A 17,376-nucleotide genomic window follows, 5' to 3' on the forward strand; every position below is an offset into this window, starting at 1 on the left:
CCGAGCAGGGAGCCCGACGTGGGACTCGATCCCGGGACTCCAGGATCATGACCTGAGCCGAAGGCAGTCGCTTAACCATCTGAGCCACCCAGGCGCCCGCCTCTCATCTTTTTTATAATAACCATCCCCACAGGTGTGGGGTGATATGTCATTGAGGTTTTGATTTGCATTTCCCTGATGATTAGTGGTGTTGAGCATCTTTTCATGTATCTATTGGTCATTTGTATGCCTTCTTTGGGAAAATGTCTACCTATTCAGGTTCTCTGCCCATTTTTTAAATTTGATTGGTTTTTTTTCTATTGAGTTGTATGAGTTATTTATATATTTTGGAAATTAACTCCTTATCAGATACATGATTTTCAAATATTTTCTCCCACTCCATAGATTGCTTTTCATTTTGTTGATGGTTTCCTGTGCTGTAAAGAAGTTTTTTTTAGTTTGGTGTAGTCCCATTTGTTTATTTTTGCTTTTGTTGCCATTGCTTTCGGTGTCAAATCCAAAAAAATCATTGCCAAGACTAATGCCAAAAAGCTAATCCCCATGTTTTCTTCTAGGAGTTTTATGGTTTCAGGTCTTATATTCAAGCCTTTCATCCATTTTGAGCTAATTTTTGTGTATGGTGTATGATAGCGGTCCAGTTTTATGCTTTTGCATGTGGCTGTCCAGCTTTCCTAACACCATTTAATGAAGAGACTATCCTTTCTTCATTGTATGTTCTTGTCTTCTTTGTTGTAAATTAATTGATTATGCACATGTGAGTTTATTTCTGAGCTTTCAGTTCTGTTCCATTGATCTATGTGTGTGTGTTTTTAATATTTTGTTTATTTATTAGAGAGAGTGAGAGAGAGAAGCAGACTCCCCCTGAGCAATCAGTCTGATGTGGGACTCGATCCCAGGACCCTGGGATCATGACCTGAGCCAAAGGCAGACCCTTAACTGACTGTGCCACCCAGGCATCCCTATATGCACTTTGTTAAGGGTTTTTATCATGAATGGATGTTGAATGTTGTCAAATACTATTTCTGCATTTACTGAGATGATCATGTGATTTTTATCATTCATCTTGTTAATGTGGTGTATCACATTAATTAATTTCATATGTTGAGCCATCCTTGCATCCCAGGGATAAATCCCACTTGATCGTGTTGTATGACCCTTCTAATGTGCTGCTGAATTCGGTTTGCTAGTATTTTGTTGAGAATTTTTTTGCATCTATATTCATCAGGAATATTGGCCTGTAATTTTCTTTCCCTGTTGTGTTCTTATCTGGCTTTGGTATCAGGGTGATGCTGGCCTCAAAATGAGTTTGGGAGTGCTCCATCCTCTTCAGTTTTCTGGAAGAGTTTGAGAAGGATTGGCACTAATTCTTTAAATGTTTGGTAGAATTCACTAGTGAAACCATCTGGTCCTGGATTTTTGTTTGTTGGGAGGTTTTTTACTACTAATTCAATCTCCATACTCATTATTGGTCTGTTCAGATTTTCTATTTCTTCATGATTCAGTTTTGGTAGGTTGTATATTTCAAGGAATTTAGGTTATTCAATTTATTGACATACAATTCTTCACAGAAGTCTCTCACAATCCATTGCATTTCTGTGGTATCAATTGTAATTTTTTAAATTTGATTTTGTTTATTTGAATCTTCTCCCCTTTTCTTCTAAATAGTCTAGCTAAAGATTTATCAATTTTGTTTATCTTTTTAAAAAACCAGCTCTTAGTTTCACTGATCTTTTCTTTTTTTTTTTTTTTTAAGATTTTATTTATTTATTTGACAGAGAGAGACACAGCGAGAGAGGGAATACAAGAAGGGGGAGTGGGAGAGGGAGAGGCAGGCTCCCCGCTGAACGGGGAGCCTGACATGGGCCTCGATCCCAGGATCCTGGGATCATGACCTGAGCCGAAGGCAGACACTTAAAGACTGAGCCACCCAGGCGCCCTCACTGCTCTTTTTTATTGTTTTTCTGGTCTCTATTTTGTTTATTTTTGTTCTGATCTTTGTTATTTTCTTCCTTCTGCAAACTGTGGGCTTAATTACTTTTCTAGTTCTTTGAGGTTTAAAATTAGGTTGTTAATTTGAGATCTTTCTTTTATCTTAATGTAGGCAGTTAACACTTATAAACTTCCCTTTAGTACTGTTTTTTGCAGCATCCCATAAGTTCTGGTATGTTGTGTTTCCATTTTCACTTGTGTTTCACAGCAAAGATTTTGTTTCCTTATTGATTTTTCTGCCTGAATGATCTATCCATTGATGTAAGTGGGGTGTTAAAGTCCCCTACTATCACTAATTTACTGTCAGTTTCTCGCTTTATGTCTGTTAATAACTGCTTTATGTATTTAGTTGTTCTTATGGTGGGTGCATAGACGTTTAGAACCGTTACATCATCTTGCTGGATTGATCTGCTTATCATTATATAAATCATTATGTAATACTGTTCTTTGTCTCTTGTTCCAGTCTTTGTCTTAAAGTCTGTTTTGTCTGGCATAAATATTGCTACTCTGGCTTTTTTTTTTTTTTTCACTTCTATCTGCATGAAATATTTTTCTCCCTCCTTTTTCTTTCAGTCTGTATGTGTCCTTACATCTGAAGTGAATCTCTTGTAGGCACCATTTGACCCATTGATTGTTCAGGGGTGTGTTGTTTAATTTTCATATATTCGTGAATTTTTCAGGTTTCCTCCTGTTGCTGGCTTCAAGTTTCATACCATTGCTGTTAGAAAAGATTCTTGGCATAATTTCAACATTTTTAAGTTTGCTAAGACTTATTTTGTGGTCTAACATATGACCTATCCTAGACAGTTTTCTATGTATGCTTAAGAGGAATATGTACTTTGCTGCTGTTGGATGGAATATTCTGTATATATCAGTTGGGTCCATTTGGTCTAAAGCGTAGTTCAGGCCCAGTGTTTCCTTATTTTTTTTTTTTAAAGATTTTATTTATTTATTTGAGAGAGAGAGAGAATGAGAGACAGAGAGCACGAGAGGGAAGAGGGCAGAGGGGGAAGCAGACCCCCTGCCGCGTGGGGAGCCCGATGTGGGAATCGACCCCGGGACTCCAGGATCACGACCTGAGCCGAAGGCAGTCGCTTAACCAACTGGGCCACCCAGGAGCCCCCAGTGTTTCCTTATTGATGTTCTGTCTGGATGATCTATCCATTGTTGAAAGTGCACTCAAGTCCCCTACTATTATTGCATTTCTGTCAATGTCTCCCTTCAGATTTGTTAGTATTTGCTTAATATATGTAGGTGCTCTGATGTTGGATGTATATGTATATTTACAATTGTAATATACTCATGTTGAATTTACCCCTTGTCTATTTTGGTTTCTGTTTGCATGGAATATTTTTTTCCATCCTTTCACTTTGAGTCTATATGTGTCCCCGAAGCTGAAGTGAGTCTTTTGTAGGCAGCATCTTCTTTTTACCCAGAAAGCCACTCTATATCTTGAGTTGAGGAATATAATCCATTTACATTTAACAGTGTCATATTTAATTGGTGTTATAAACGGAATGAACTTCCCCAACTTAGCCACCTTTATGGACTATGCATTCTACGAATGTAAAGAAAACAGTTTAAGAACAACAAAGGGTAAAGGGAATACTTACATATATTTTACAGTAGTACTTCTACCATTTTGTATTTTTATATTTGTCTCTTTAGTCCACCAGGAATTGAATTCATGATAGTATGAGATGAAGTTCTACTTTAATTATTTACCAAAAATTGGTAATACGGTAGTATATCACTGGGGAGTGGAAAGCAATCACTCATGATAAGGAGGAGAGTGCAAATCAATGGGCTGGGAATTGTACATCTCCTCCCTCAGTCATTCTTATCTACGCTTCATTCTACCATTAAAACATCTTGCCACTGAAGCTGGCTCTATCCAAGTGTGTTACCCCTGGGCACCTGTCACATCGGAGAAGCTTCTAAACCATTGAAATAATGATATCCAACATGATTAAACTTAATTTTGAAATACTCGTAGGAAGTTGGTTAAAAAAGTAGAGAGACCTCCTGTATATACTTACCTCCAATGGTAATACCATACATAACTATAATACAGTATCATACCAGGAAATCAATATTGGTAAAATCTACAAAACTTATTCCCATTTCACCATTTTTACATGCACTTATTTGTGTTTGCACACATGTGTAGTTCTGTGCAATTTAATAGCATGTATAGATTTGTGTAACCATCACTGACAACATCAAGAACTACCATCAAGAACTACCATCACAAAGCAACTCCCTCATGCTATCTTCCACTCCTGCCCCTAACCCCTAGCAACCACTAATCTTTTCTCCATGTACATAATTTTATCATTTCAACAATGTTATGTAAATGGAATCATACAATATGTAACTTTTTGAAGTTGGATTTTTTTTCACTCCAGTTGTTGCATGTATTAAGAAGTCTTCCTTTACGTTGCTTAGTCGTGCTCCATTGTACTACACTTGATCTTAGCCAAAAGGCCGAGGAGAAGCGATAGTCATGTTCCATTGTATGTATGTACCACAGTTAGGTTAACCCATGAAAGAACATATGGAATATTGCTAGTTTGAAGTTATCAAAATAAAGCCGCTATTAATATTTGTGCACAGGTTTTGCATGCCCAGGAGTTTTCATGCCCAGGAGTGCTATTGCTGGGTTGGATGGTAAGTATATGTTTTATAAGAAACTATCCAACTATTTTCTAGACTGGCTATAGCATTCTACACTTTTTCTTTTTTAATTCCATGTTTTTATTTTTTTCCTGGATTCATTTTCCCTTTTAGCAAATATAATTCCTTTTACTTCTTTTTTATTTTTATTTAAAATTTTAAAAATGTGGTAAGATATATGTAACTAAAATGTTATTCTTAAGTGCACAATTCAGTGGCATTGATTATATTCACAATGTTAAGCAACTATCACGACACCCATTTCCTGAACTTTTCCATCATCCCAAACAGAAACTCTGTGCCATTAAACAATAACTCTGCACTCCTCCTCTTTGCTCCAGACTGTGGTAACCTCTATTCTACTTTATTCTGTCTCCATATAGTTGCCTCACGTAAGTGGAATCAGACAATATTTTACGTTTGTCTCTGCTTTATTTCACTCAGCATAAGGTTTTCAAAGTTTATCTATGTATCATGTATCAGAATTTCATTCCTTTTTAAGGCTGAATAATATTCTACTGGGTGGATAAAGACATTTTTTTTAAATTCATTCATCTCTTGATGACCATTTGAGTTATATCAACCTTTTGACTATTGTGAATAATGCTCTCCGAGCATGGGTGCATAAATGTTACAAACTAAATTGCGTCCCCACAAAAACTCATTTGTTGAAGTCTTAACCTTTAGGACCTCAGAATGTGACTGTATTTGGAGATAGGATCTTTACAAGTGTAATTAAATTTAAATGAGGTCATTAGGGCGGACCCTAATCTAGTATGACTGGTGTGTGTACAAGAGGAGGGAATTTGGACATAGACATATACATAGGCAGACGATGTGGGGTCGTGGGAGAAAGATGGCCATCCACAAACCAAGGAGAGGCCTCAGACCTAACCCTACGGCTACCATAACCTCACATTTCTAGCCTCCAGAACTGTGAGAAAATAAATTTCTGTTGTTTAAGCTACCCAGTTTTTGGTACTTGTTGTAATACAAATTAATTATTTTTTACAATACAAATTAATTATTAATTATATATAATTAATGAATTATTATTAATACTAATAATACAAATTAATACAGCAAGTATCTGTTTGAATCCCTATTTTCTTTTCTTTCTTTTTTTTTTTTTAAGATTTCACTTATTTATCAGAGAAAGAGAGAGAGAGTGAGTACAAGCAGGGGGAGTGGCAGGCAGAGGGAGAGAAGCAGGCTTCCCGCTGAGCAAGGAGCCAGATGGAGGACTCGATCCCAGGACCCTGGGATCATGACCTGAGCCGAAGCCAGACGCTTAACTAACTGAGGCACCCCGGCATCTCTGAATCCCTATTTTCAATTCTTTTGGGTACTATATCTAGAAGTGGAATTGCTGGATCATATAATAGTCTAATAATCATATTATCATATAATAATCCTATATTTAACTCTTTGAGGAACTAAAACACATCAAACACACCAAAATGTTTTCCACAATGACTGCACTATTTTATATTCCCAACAGCAATGCATCAGGATTCCATCCACATCTTCATAACCACTTGTTTTCTGCTTTTCTGCCAATAGCTGTCCTGATTGGTATGAAGTGGTACTTCACTGTAATTTTGATTTGCTTTTTTCTTTCTTTCTTTTTTTTTTTTTTTAAAGATTTTATTTATTTGACAGAGAGACAGTGAGAGAGGGAACACAAGCAGGGGGAGTGGGAGAGGGAGAAGCAGGCTTCCCGCTGAGCAGGGAGCCCGATGTGGGGCTCCATCCCAGTATCCTGAGATCATGACCTGAGCCGAAGGCAGACACTTAGCCGACTGAGCCACCCAGGCGCCCCTTGATTTGCTTTTTGTTTGTTTGTTTGTTTGCTTGTTTTATTCATGAGAGTCAGAGAGAGAGATAGAGAGAGGCAGCGGCAGAGGGAGAAGCAGGCTCCTTGCCTAGCAGGGAGCCCGATGCGGGACTCGATCCCAGGACCCTGGGATCGTGACCTGAGCCGAAGGCAGACGCTTAAGCATCTGAGCCACCCAGGTGTCCCCCCTTGATTTGCTTTTATCTAATGACTACTAATGTTGAGCATCTATTCATGGGCTTATGGGTACTTGTGTATTTTCTTTGGAGATAGCTATTCAAGTATTTTGTACATTTTTGAATTGGGTTGCTGGCTTTTTTTTTTTTTAATTGTTGTTGAGTAGTAGGAGTATTTTATATATATTCTGGGTATGTAACCCTTATCAAGTATATGATTTGCAACTATATTCTCTTGTAAAACAGTGATTTCTAGGGGCTTGGGAGAAGAAGGAATGGAGAGGTGATGGCCAAAGTATACAAAACTTCAAGTAGGCAACATAAGTAAGTTCTGGAGATCGACTATACAACACAGTGCCTATAGCTAACAATACTATGTCTTTAAATTTTTCTAAGAGGGTAGAAACTATCCCCCCCACACACATGCACAAGTTAATGATAATAAAAAAGGACAAGAGGCAACTTTGAAAAGTGATGGATATATCTATGGCCTGGATGTTGGTGATGGTTTCACAGATGTATAATTATCCTCACTCATCGAGTTGCACATTAAATATGTACAGCTTTGGGGCACCTGGGTGGCTCAGTCGTTAAGCGTCTGCCTTGGGCTCAGGTCATGATCCCAGGGTCCTGGGATTGAGCCCCACATGGGGCTCCCTGCTCCTCGGGAAGCCTGCTTCTCCCTCTCCCAGTCCCCCTGCTTGTGTTCCCTCTCTCGCTGTGTCTCTCTGTCAAATAAATAAATAAAATCTTTAAAAAAAAATTGCTCTCTCCCGTTCTGTGGGTTGTCTTTTCACTCTCTTATTACTGTCCTTTGAAGCACAAAAGTTTTAAATTTTTTTTTTTTTTTAGATTTTTTATTTATTTATTTGTCAGAGAGAGAGCACACACAAGCAGGGAGAGTGGAAGGCAGAGGGAGAAGCAGGCTCCCCGCCTAACAGGGAGCCCGATGTGGGGCTCGATCCCAGGACCCCAGGATCATGACCTGAGCCAAAGGCAGACACTTGACTGAGCCACCTAGGTGGCTTAATTTCTTACTTTCTTGCTTTCGGACCAAAGATTTATTTTCCTTATTTTTTAACTTATCTGGAGTCAGCCTTTTATCCATGGAGCATGCTGGAGAAAAGGTGAGTGAAGCTCCTCCCCACCCCCCAACTGGCCAAGATGCAGCACTCAGCCAGCTAACCATCAGTTGCACCATCATGTCCTGGTCCAACGCCCCAAGCATGCACACCCAGCTCGGACCATTCCTGAGTGCCCAGGCCCTGGTAGAGTGGTCATAGGGTGGGAGGGGTAAGACCAAGAGCTCGTCCTTGGAGGGTGGTGAGAAGCGAGATTATGAATGAGCTAAGGCTCTAAGCCCCACTGTGCATGCTCCACTGTCCCATCAGACTTGACTTAAAAACACAAATTCAATGATAAAATAGAATCTCCAAGATGGCAGGGAGCCTGGGTGGCTCAGTTGGTTAAGCATCTGCCTTTGGCTCAGGTCATGATCTCAGGCTCCTGGGATCAAGCTCTACATCAAGCTTCCTCCCCAGGGGGAGTCTGCTTCTCCCTCTCCCTCTGCCCCTCCCCTTGCTCGTGCTCTCTCTCAAATAAATAATCTAAAAAAAAAAAAAATTCCAAGAATGCAGAGATAGAACATTAAAGCCCAAGTGCAGGGAACTTCTGAGCATAGGCCCTATGTATGTCTATTTTTTGTTTCTCAATTTTATATTTTTTCCATATAAATCCTAAAAGCTCTTGCTACTTGATTTATAGGTTTCTGTATCGAATAAGTTTTCCCATTGTATTTGCTAACTGGCTAGTAATGAAATACAGAAAAGTCATTTTGTAGTTATTTTTGATGGCTATGCCTAGCATTTTCTATCTTACCATTTTAGTGAAATTTAATGTTTCAATATCAGTTCTCTTGGGTTTTCTACATAGAAGAATCAACTATAAATAATGGCTATCACTTGAGCACTTAGCATTCCTAGGTACTGTTGCAAGTCATTTAATCCTCACAAGCCCTTGAAGTAGGCACAATTATTATCCCCAATTCACAAATTAGGGATGTGAAAAATGAGAGACTTGCCCAAGGCCAAAGAGGTATTACCTAAATGGCAGCCAAACTCAAAACCAACACCAAGCCTCCTAGCTCGAGTTCACGTCCTCTATCATGAGGCTAGAACATTTTTTTTTTTTTAAAGATTTTATTTTACAGAGACAGACACAGCGAGAGAGGGAACACAAGCAGGGGGAGTGGGGGAGGGAGAAGCAGGCTTCCCGGGGAGCAGGGAGCCCAATGCGGGGCTGGATCCCAGGACCGTAGGACCATGACCTGAGCCAAAGGCAGATGCTTAACGACTGAGCCACCCAGGTGCCCCGAGGCTAGAACATTTCTATATAGATTAGATTAAGCCCCCTTTGCCTGGGTGGCTGTCCGTCAAGCGTCTTCCTTCGGCTCAGATCATGATCTCAGGGTCCTGGGATGGAGTCCCGCCTCGGGCTCCCTGCTGCAGGGAGTCTGCTTCTCCATCACCCTCCACCACTCCCCCTGCTCATGCCCTCTCTCTCAAACAAATAAAATCTTTTTAAAAAATAAAAAATAAATAAAAAAAGATTAAGCCCCCTTTATTTCTGTTTGAAGACTGAGTACCTGGGGTAAAACTTCCAGAATAATGCGAATAGTAGTAACAGCAAACATCCTTCTCTTGTTCTTAATTTTAACTGGAATGTCTTTAATATTTCCTTTTTGGAATGGTAATGGTAATGATGGTTGTGGCCTAAACAGGAAAACTTTGTAACCTAAGAATGTTGGTAATGTAATTTTCCTAAGGAACTAAAAATCAATCTATTTGGAAGAGGGATGGATGATGACACCTTATTAATATGGACTTCTGTTCCAAAGGTTTATTCCAGTTACATTTATAGTACATAAAATAGCAATACATTCTTGTTGAGAAGACAGAAACTGTGGCCATAGTACTGAAGCTGACCTAAGAGAAATATAAGCTTCTACCTCAGGCAAGAGTTCATATCTAAAGAATTCAATTAATATGAGATAAACAAATCAATTCAACAACTTACTCTAACGATATGTAAGAAATTAAAAGAAGACAGCTTTGTGGGAGGCCGATATGCACATTTTATTTAACAAATATAGTGTACAACGACTAAAAGAACTGTATATTCCCAGGAGAATTAAGAGTGTGTGTACCTGGATTAGCACCTAGAGAGTACATAGAAAAGAACAAAGGAAAAAGGGGACCGTCTTCTACGGAAATCACTTGGGGCCGGGTTTCTAAGTGCAGATTCTCACTGGTATCTGACAGTAACTCACTGCACTCCACGTGAGCTCGGTGATCGGGGACTCGGGTCACTGCTTCATCACGTCTTCAGTGCTTTATGACAACAGCTGTGTCAACCTGATGCGCTTGTACGTGTAAATTTAAGGATAAAAAGTTTTATACTCACCCTAGTTTTATTCCAAAAGTATTGCACTATAAATTTGTGGTACACTATTAGGACAGTATTGGGAAAGCAAAGAAACCTTCCTAACTGCTTGTGACGTGACCTTGTTTCAGAGTGGTGCCCTGTCATTACGCACCGTTTCCCAGGCCCACTGGTAATCTGCAGAAATCACTGACTGGAAGGAGGATCGTACGTGGCCTGCTTAGGTTGCGAAGGGTTCCATGAGCATTAGAACAGGTTCCACAGTACCAGTGACTGTAAAGCTTCAATGACTACCAGTTAACTGGACGGTGCATTTAATGCAATATTCTTTGGTTACATCACATTAACCACCACGAGGATAACTTCCTCACTTACAAAACAGATCAGGGGCTCTTAACTGGGGGCGGTTTTGCCGCCCCCCCCCAACCTGGAAATATTTGGCAATGTGTGGAGATTGTTTTTCACACCTCTGGGGGCTGCCACTAGTGTCTAGTGGGTAGAGAAGCCAGGAATACTGCTAAACATCCTACAGTGCGCAGGGAAGCCCTGGTAACGAAAGACCCTCAGGCTGCAGTGTCGGGAGTACTGAGGCTGAGAAGCCCTGGCAGAGGTTCACAGGACACGTGTCCGGCTGTCCATCAAGTCAGAAGTTCGCCCAGAGGCAGAAAGGCACCTGCGCACGACGGAGCTCGGAGGGATCCCCCATCGGCTCCCCCCAGTGGAGTCCTGGTCATTCCTATCTTCTGATCCAGACCCAGGACCAGCTCCTTTATAAAGAACTCTATAAGTATTTCGTGAATGAGTGGAGGAAAAAGGTGCAAGAAGCATGGTTCCAAGTCTTCAAATGACTATCCTGAACTGCAACTTTATGTGACCGAAAAATTATTCTGAAGCTCAATGGTGTCACGGTCTCTAACTGTACAGAACCCAAGTCAGGGCTAACCAATGGTTAAAAATGGAGTCGAGATTTTAAGGGGATTATGTCTAAACACTTCTAGATTCATTTAAGTGGGGGCAAACCAAATAAAATGGAGTTAAAGGCAAACATTCAATATACTTCATTTTAAACTAAACAAATTAACACATGAAATGCCATGCAACGCAGACACCATTCCTTTTTTGTTTTTACATATTTACAATTTTACATATTTACTTATCAATATATCTTCTATCTTTACAATTATAAAATATTTCAAACTGTAGAATAGTGGTACCACTGAATCCCCTTAAACATACATTTTGTAGCATTCATCTGTTTTATCCTTTAAAGGCAAGTATTTACCCAAAACCAAACCACAGTGAATGCCAAAGAGGAAGCACACAGGAAAATCATGGAGAAAAAATAGATTTAGACAAAACTTTCACATAAACCTTAAATGAATCTATTTCAGTAACTCAAATAAATAGTATTTTATTATTTACTAAGCTTCCCCTGCCAGGAAAAACAAAACAAACAAAACAATCCCCACAAACTGTACCTTGAAAAATGCTCTGACATTTATAAGCAATTAAGTTATAGTCTAGGTCCCAATCATGGACTGTAGTAAGGGCTAGCTACAATTTAGGCTCAAATAAATACTACCCATGTAAATTTTTATCATCCTGCATAAACTTGAGGTTGCAAAGGTGGAGGAAGTTTATCATTTTCAACATTTTCAGAGTCAATAGCTGCTAAAGATTGATTTGGGGGTTTAATTTCAAGCGGGTATTTCTCAACAATGTCTTGAACCTCTTTTGCAATTCCATCCGTCCACTCTATTAGGTCTTTCTCAAGTTTCTTGGCTTCACTCATGATCCTTTCTTGCCGTTCATTCAACTGAGACAGAAGATCCAAGTTCTTATACATTTGCTTAACCCCTAAGCAAGCATCAGGAGACCAATTCTCAGATTCCTGCTTCCTGGGAGAAGTCTGGCCGGACATGTATCGATCAAAATCTTCCTGACTTAAATTCAAAGACTGAGCATCTAATTTCTCAATGAAAGCCACAGCACAGCACTACAAAAAAAAAACCCAGAATGTTATTTACTATAGTCACATGAGGAAAGCTTCAAATATTCAAATATATATTTTTAAATCCTTTTATTATGGTAAATTTAAAATAGAATCAAAAAGTAGACACAACAGTTGAATGACCCACCATGAACTTCAGCTTCAAAAATTACCAACTCCTAGCCGATCATGTTTCCTTTATACTCCCATCTGAAACAGTACATTTCTTCCTTAAAAAAAAAAAAAAAGTCACACTGCCGATTCCCACTGAGTCTGTCAGAAATTCAGTCCTCTCCTTGGGTTGTTCACAGGCGCAGAGTCTCGTACAGAGTGAACGCTAGAGCAGGCACCTTTGGTCTGTTCCACACCGGCTACTACAGAGCTTCCCGTGGACAAACCTGAACGATTCCCCAAACTCCAGGGCTCTCTGCCTCCCGGCCGCGTTCAGGGCACAGGAATCACAATCCCATGTGCCTCGGGAACATGCCCCATAAAGCCATTCCCTCTTGAGGTCCAGCCAGTCCCACAGCGTTCACCCAGGGCACGGCAGCTACCAGGCGCATCTTCAGGGACTGCTGTGGCACACAGACCTCTGGTCCTCAAAGGACCATCGGTCCTTTAACATCAGATGGTTAAAAGAATATAAGCTTTGAAATCAGGCAACCTGAGTTGTCACCTCTGTCACAGGATAGCCTAAGAGTCTGTGAGTCTAGGAAAGTTACCCATGCTCTCTGAGGTTCCGGCATCTGTAAAACGGGAAATACCACCCAGATTTATAGTTAGAACTAAACAGTCCAGCACATGTAACGTACTTAGCTCACAGGTCAGCAGCAAGCAATGAATAAATGGGAGCAATTACTAGTACAGAAATCCTTGGGCAAATGCTCAAGTTGAGCAGACATCTGTTAGCTCTACTTTCTTATACGGATTTAATTTTTCTATAAGGAAAATTAATTTTCACATTTTTATTATTTATTCATTTTTATTTATTTTTATTTATTTTATTTTTTTTTAGATTTTATTTATTATTTGACAGAGAGAGAATGAGAGAGAGAGAGAGAGAGCACATGAGGGGGGGAGGGGCAGAGGGAGAAGCAGGCTCCCCGCCGAGCAGGGAGCCCGATGCGGGACTCGATCCCAGGACTCCAGGATCATGACCTGAGCCAAAGGCAGTCGCTTAACCAACTGAGCCACCCAGGCGCCCTTTATTTTTGTTTTTTAAGTAATCTCCATACCCAACATGGAGCTCGAACCCATATCCCCGAGATCAAGAGTTGCATGCTCCACTGACAGAGCCAGGCCCTCACATTTTTTAAAAAAGCCATTTTCACAAGACATGCAATATAAACAGAGGAAAACAGGCAGCTCTCGGAACTTCTTCTGAGAAGCTCATTCCCAGGATCCTCCATTATTGCTCATAAAAAAGGGACTCTCTTTAAGGAGTATTCACAAACCTACTGCAAGTGACTCATGTGATGAGAAGGGGCCCATGTGACCCCTCCACACAGGCTCGCACCGTATCTGTGGAAGTGCGCAGCCCCTGCGACCTGGAGAGAGGAGGCATCTAAGATTCTAGCACTCCTGGCATGGATATACGCTATTGCTACAAGTGGAAACAGTCTATGTTAGAAAAGAGAAAACCATCTGAAGTTCCGGGAAGCAGTTTTAGTTTTGAAAAATTAAATTTGAGGGCGCCTGGGTGGCTCAGTTGGTTAAGCGACTGCCTTCGGCTCAGGTCATGATCCTGGAGTCCTGGGATCGAGTCCCACATCGGGCTCCCAGCTCGGTGGCGAGCCTGCTTCTCCCTCTGACCTTCTCCCCTCTCATGCTGTTTCTCTCTCTCTCTCTCTCTAATACATAAATAAATAAAACCTTTAAAAAAAAGAAAAAGAAAAAGAAAAATTACATTTGAGGCATAATGAATAGCTGGGAGTGGAGCTCAGTGTGAGGGCAAAACAGGTGACATGAGCTTGTGCATCATCACCGTCCAGGTGACAGTGGAGCTGTGACCAGAGGACACAGCCGAGGGAGAGGAATGCAGAGGACAGAACCCTAGGGAGTAACACAATTCAAGGGGAAGCAGAGGACACAAAGCCTACAAAGAGACAAGGAAGGAGTGGCATTGTGGAATTCAAAAAACATAGGAAGTTCCAGAACAAAGGAGTTATCGAGAGTGTTAAAGAAGTAAGATGAAGACCGAGAGTTTTCATGGGATCGAACAACTGGCAGATTTTCACTTTTGCCAGAGCAGTTTCACTGAAGCAGTAGGAGTAGAAGCTAGACTCTGAATCAGACGAGAAGATGGAGAAATAAGGTGCAAACATAGTTAAGGCTGTAGGTCACGGCTCTGGGAAGCTGCAGGATGAGGCGACCCAGCAGCCTCCATTGCTGACCACAAGGGCTACACCTCTGGGTCCTGCTCATTTCTTCTACTACCAGCCGTGTCTCCATCTCCGTACTTCTCAGGGATTTGCAGATTGTCTGATTTCCCTAGATTAAGAACTAAATCCAAAAGGCTCTTCTCTAGCAGTCAAGAGCATGTTTCACTTATGTTAAGAAATGAGTACTTCAGCCACTTAAACGTTTTGGGGGAGTATAATTTAAACAAGCACGTGTCTGGAAGGATGAAAAATACTGCAAATAATGGTGCAAGCATCATTTTGAAAAAAAGCATTCCTGGGATGGGTTCAATGGTGATGGGCATTAAGGAGGGCACTTGTGATGAGCACTGGGTATTGTATGATGATGAATCACTAAATTCTACTCCTGAAACTAATATTACACTGTATGTTAACTAACTGGAATATAAATGAAAACCTGAAAAAAGAGCACTCCGAAGTCGAGCAGCTGAACCCAATGGCTGAGGGTGACGAGTGACAGGGGCAGGTCCAGGTTTTGAGGGACCGAAGCTTATAGACTTTTGGGAACCCACTTAAAGGAAAACACAATATAAAATTAGGTACAAAGGTGAATACGTATTTAGGATGTAAAAATAAATCACAACAAATTTCTGGAAGCCTTGAAGATTGAAGTACCGTCTTTTTAGACAATTTACTAGAAACACTACCTTATGTAACCTTGCTTCCTCTCCCTATTACCCTGTACAACTTCCAACACAGGAAAGAAAGCATATACGGTGTTTTGATGCTCAAATTCATTAGTAAATCTAGTCTAAAGCAAACAAACAAAAGTTCAGTGGTCAGTAAAAGGAAGTATTCAGCCTTACTACTTAGACATACATACTTTAATACTGTCTTACCAAGAATCAATTAGCACTGTTAACAATACTTGAAAATCATTTTACATCCTCTAAACCGACCCTTTTAAAATCTCAGTATTCAGTTCTAAGAGATCACTTATAGAAATAAAACAAAAAATAATTCCTAAGTCTTTTAATAAATCAAAATCCATGATCTGATTCATTCATGGTTAACCCAACTAAGTGAATGGCCCTTTTACCCAGGACCTGGGGGAGTGATGGCTAAGAGCAGCAGAGACTCCTCCATGTGACTATCAGGTTTTCCGTAAGAGGACCACAATCTCTGGTCAAGCACCGAGAGGTGGGGTGTTCGCATGGCGTGGTCACGTGCGCTCTGTGACACCAAGCAAGCATCCTCAGCTATGCTGAGGCATTAAACTGTCACAGGCCTGTGAGTGATCTGTCACATCCCTACAATAAGTACCTTCATGGTTCCTCTCCGTTAACTCCAGGAAATCAAATACTCACCAGATTGGTGAAATAGTAGCCATCCTCCCCAGCCATCAATCGGCTTGGGTTGCAGAAGCGGGTGATATACTGGATGTTGGACTGAAGGCGTGGGGGGTTGCCCTTCAAGACAATGTAGATGAGAGTTGGTAAAAAGTCATCAGCTGAGGCTGGCTCATTCTTGGTGATCTTAATGGCATTGAAGATGTGCTTGCTGCACTTGGTGATGCAGGCCAACTTGTCTCGAGGCACACGCTTTGAATCCATTTCAATGATATCTATAAAGCAGAAAAGACACTGCTTCCAGTGAGAAATAATTACATAAAAGAAGCATTAGAATAATCATTTTTTAATCTGTCAAGTTAAGAGGTACCCTCGCTAACCTCTTCTCCGGCAGGTAATTTATGTATGAACAACTCTGACCACAAAAAAACATAAGCACTAGCTCATCCTTTCAGGAAGCGTGACCACGAGCCAGACACTATGTGCATTATTTCTATGCTCCGCAAGCCTATTTCTTTTTCATTCTCAGATTGTACAATGGGTACTACTATTAGGAAGGGAACTGAGGTTCAGAGAAGTTTGATAATTTGCCCAAAATTATATAGATAGCAAGTGGCAAACGGAGGATTTGAAACGAAGTCTATCTGACTCTAAAACCCATGCTTTCAATTACGATGTTAAACTGCTTATGAGCTCCTTGGAGAAGAGTTTTTTCCTTGCTTCTGTTCCTCTAATACACTGTAAAACTCAGTTTAGAAAGCGTACTGCTTTTTAGAAAGGTGGGTATCATACAAAGCATCATTGTATTGGGTATCAAAATACAGCTGCTGAAATCTATCCCATGTAGGTCTACAGCGGCCAGTCCCCGTGGCATATAAATCCCCACCAACTATAAACATCTACAGAACCTTTACTGCATTTATAACCTACTGGTTAGCACAGGGGATAAAGCAAGGATATAAAATTTAATCTCATGAATACCATTCATTTCCCTCAGAAAAAAATTACTTTACTGTCCCTAACTACCACTAAGTGGTAGGCTCTCATAAATGCACACCCTGTGTCACAAAGACTAGGAGGTGGTGAGGAATAGCTGTCCGCATCACTAGAACAATACAAGAGGAAGGAGGGAGAGTGCCCTTGGATGCACATTTCTGCTTATAATCTGGACCAACATGAAAGAAACAGCTGAGGCAGGTTAATTTGACAGCAATTTCTGGCCAATAGCGGGAGTAAAAGTTTTCAATTGAGGCAGGGTGGTGGTGCACATCGGAGTTCTTTCTGCTCCCAGCTCCCATCCCTGAGGTCGGCTCCCGGGGGAACCCTCACGGGACCACCAGCCATGGAAGAGTAGTGTGCGGGGGACAGTGCGGAGGCCGTATTTTAACTTACTAATGCTTTCATTTTCTGAACTCACATGTCTATTGTGTGCTTTTGCTTATTTTATAGTTTAGTTCCTTTAATCTTTTAATTATGGGTTGTAATTATTGTTAGTGTGTCTCAGTCTATTTTCATTTTCTTTTTCTATTTGAGCAGAACAAATTACAAAAGAGATTTG

General features: G+C 40.5%; 1 protein-coding gene across 3 annotated transcripts in view; it reads right to left on the bottom strand.

Moving 5' to 3' along the window:
- Nucleotides 1-9,787: 9,787 nt before the first annotated feature.
- The window catches only part of RABGEF1 (RAB guanine nucleotide exchange factor 1), a 32,247-nt gene continuing 24,658 nt past the window's right edge, over nucleotides 9,788-17,376 (bottom strand). For all 3 annotated transcript variants that reach the window (XM_081819634.1, XM_081819633.1, XM_081819632.1), the window contains 2 exons: nucleotides 15,837-16,093; nucleotides 9,788-12,115 (listed from right to left, as the gene is read on the bottom strand). In XM_081819634.1, coding sequence (XP_081675760.1) covers nucleotides 11,717-12,115; nucleotides 15,837-16,093 — 656 coding nt within the window. In that variant the 3' untranslated portion in view covers nucleotides 9,788-11,716. The remainder of the gene's footprint in view (nucleotides 12,116-15,836; nucleotides 16,094-17,376) is intronic.

Source organism: Leptonychotes weddellii, chromosome 5 (genome assembly GCF_054177405.1).
Source record: "Leptonychotes weddellii isolate Sample4059 chromosome 5, ASM5417740v2, whole genome shotgun sequence".
NCBI lineage: Eukaryota > Metazoa > Chordata > Mammalia > Carnivora > Phocidae > Leptonychotes > Leptonychotes weddellii.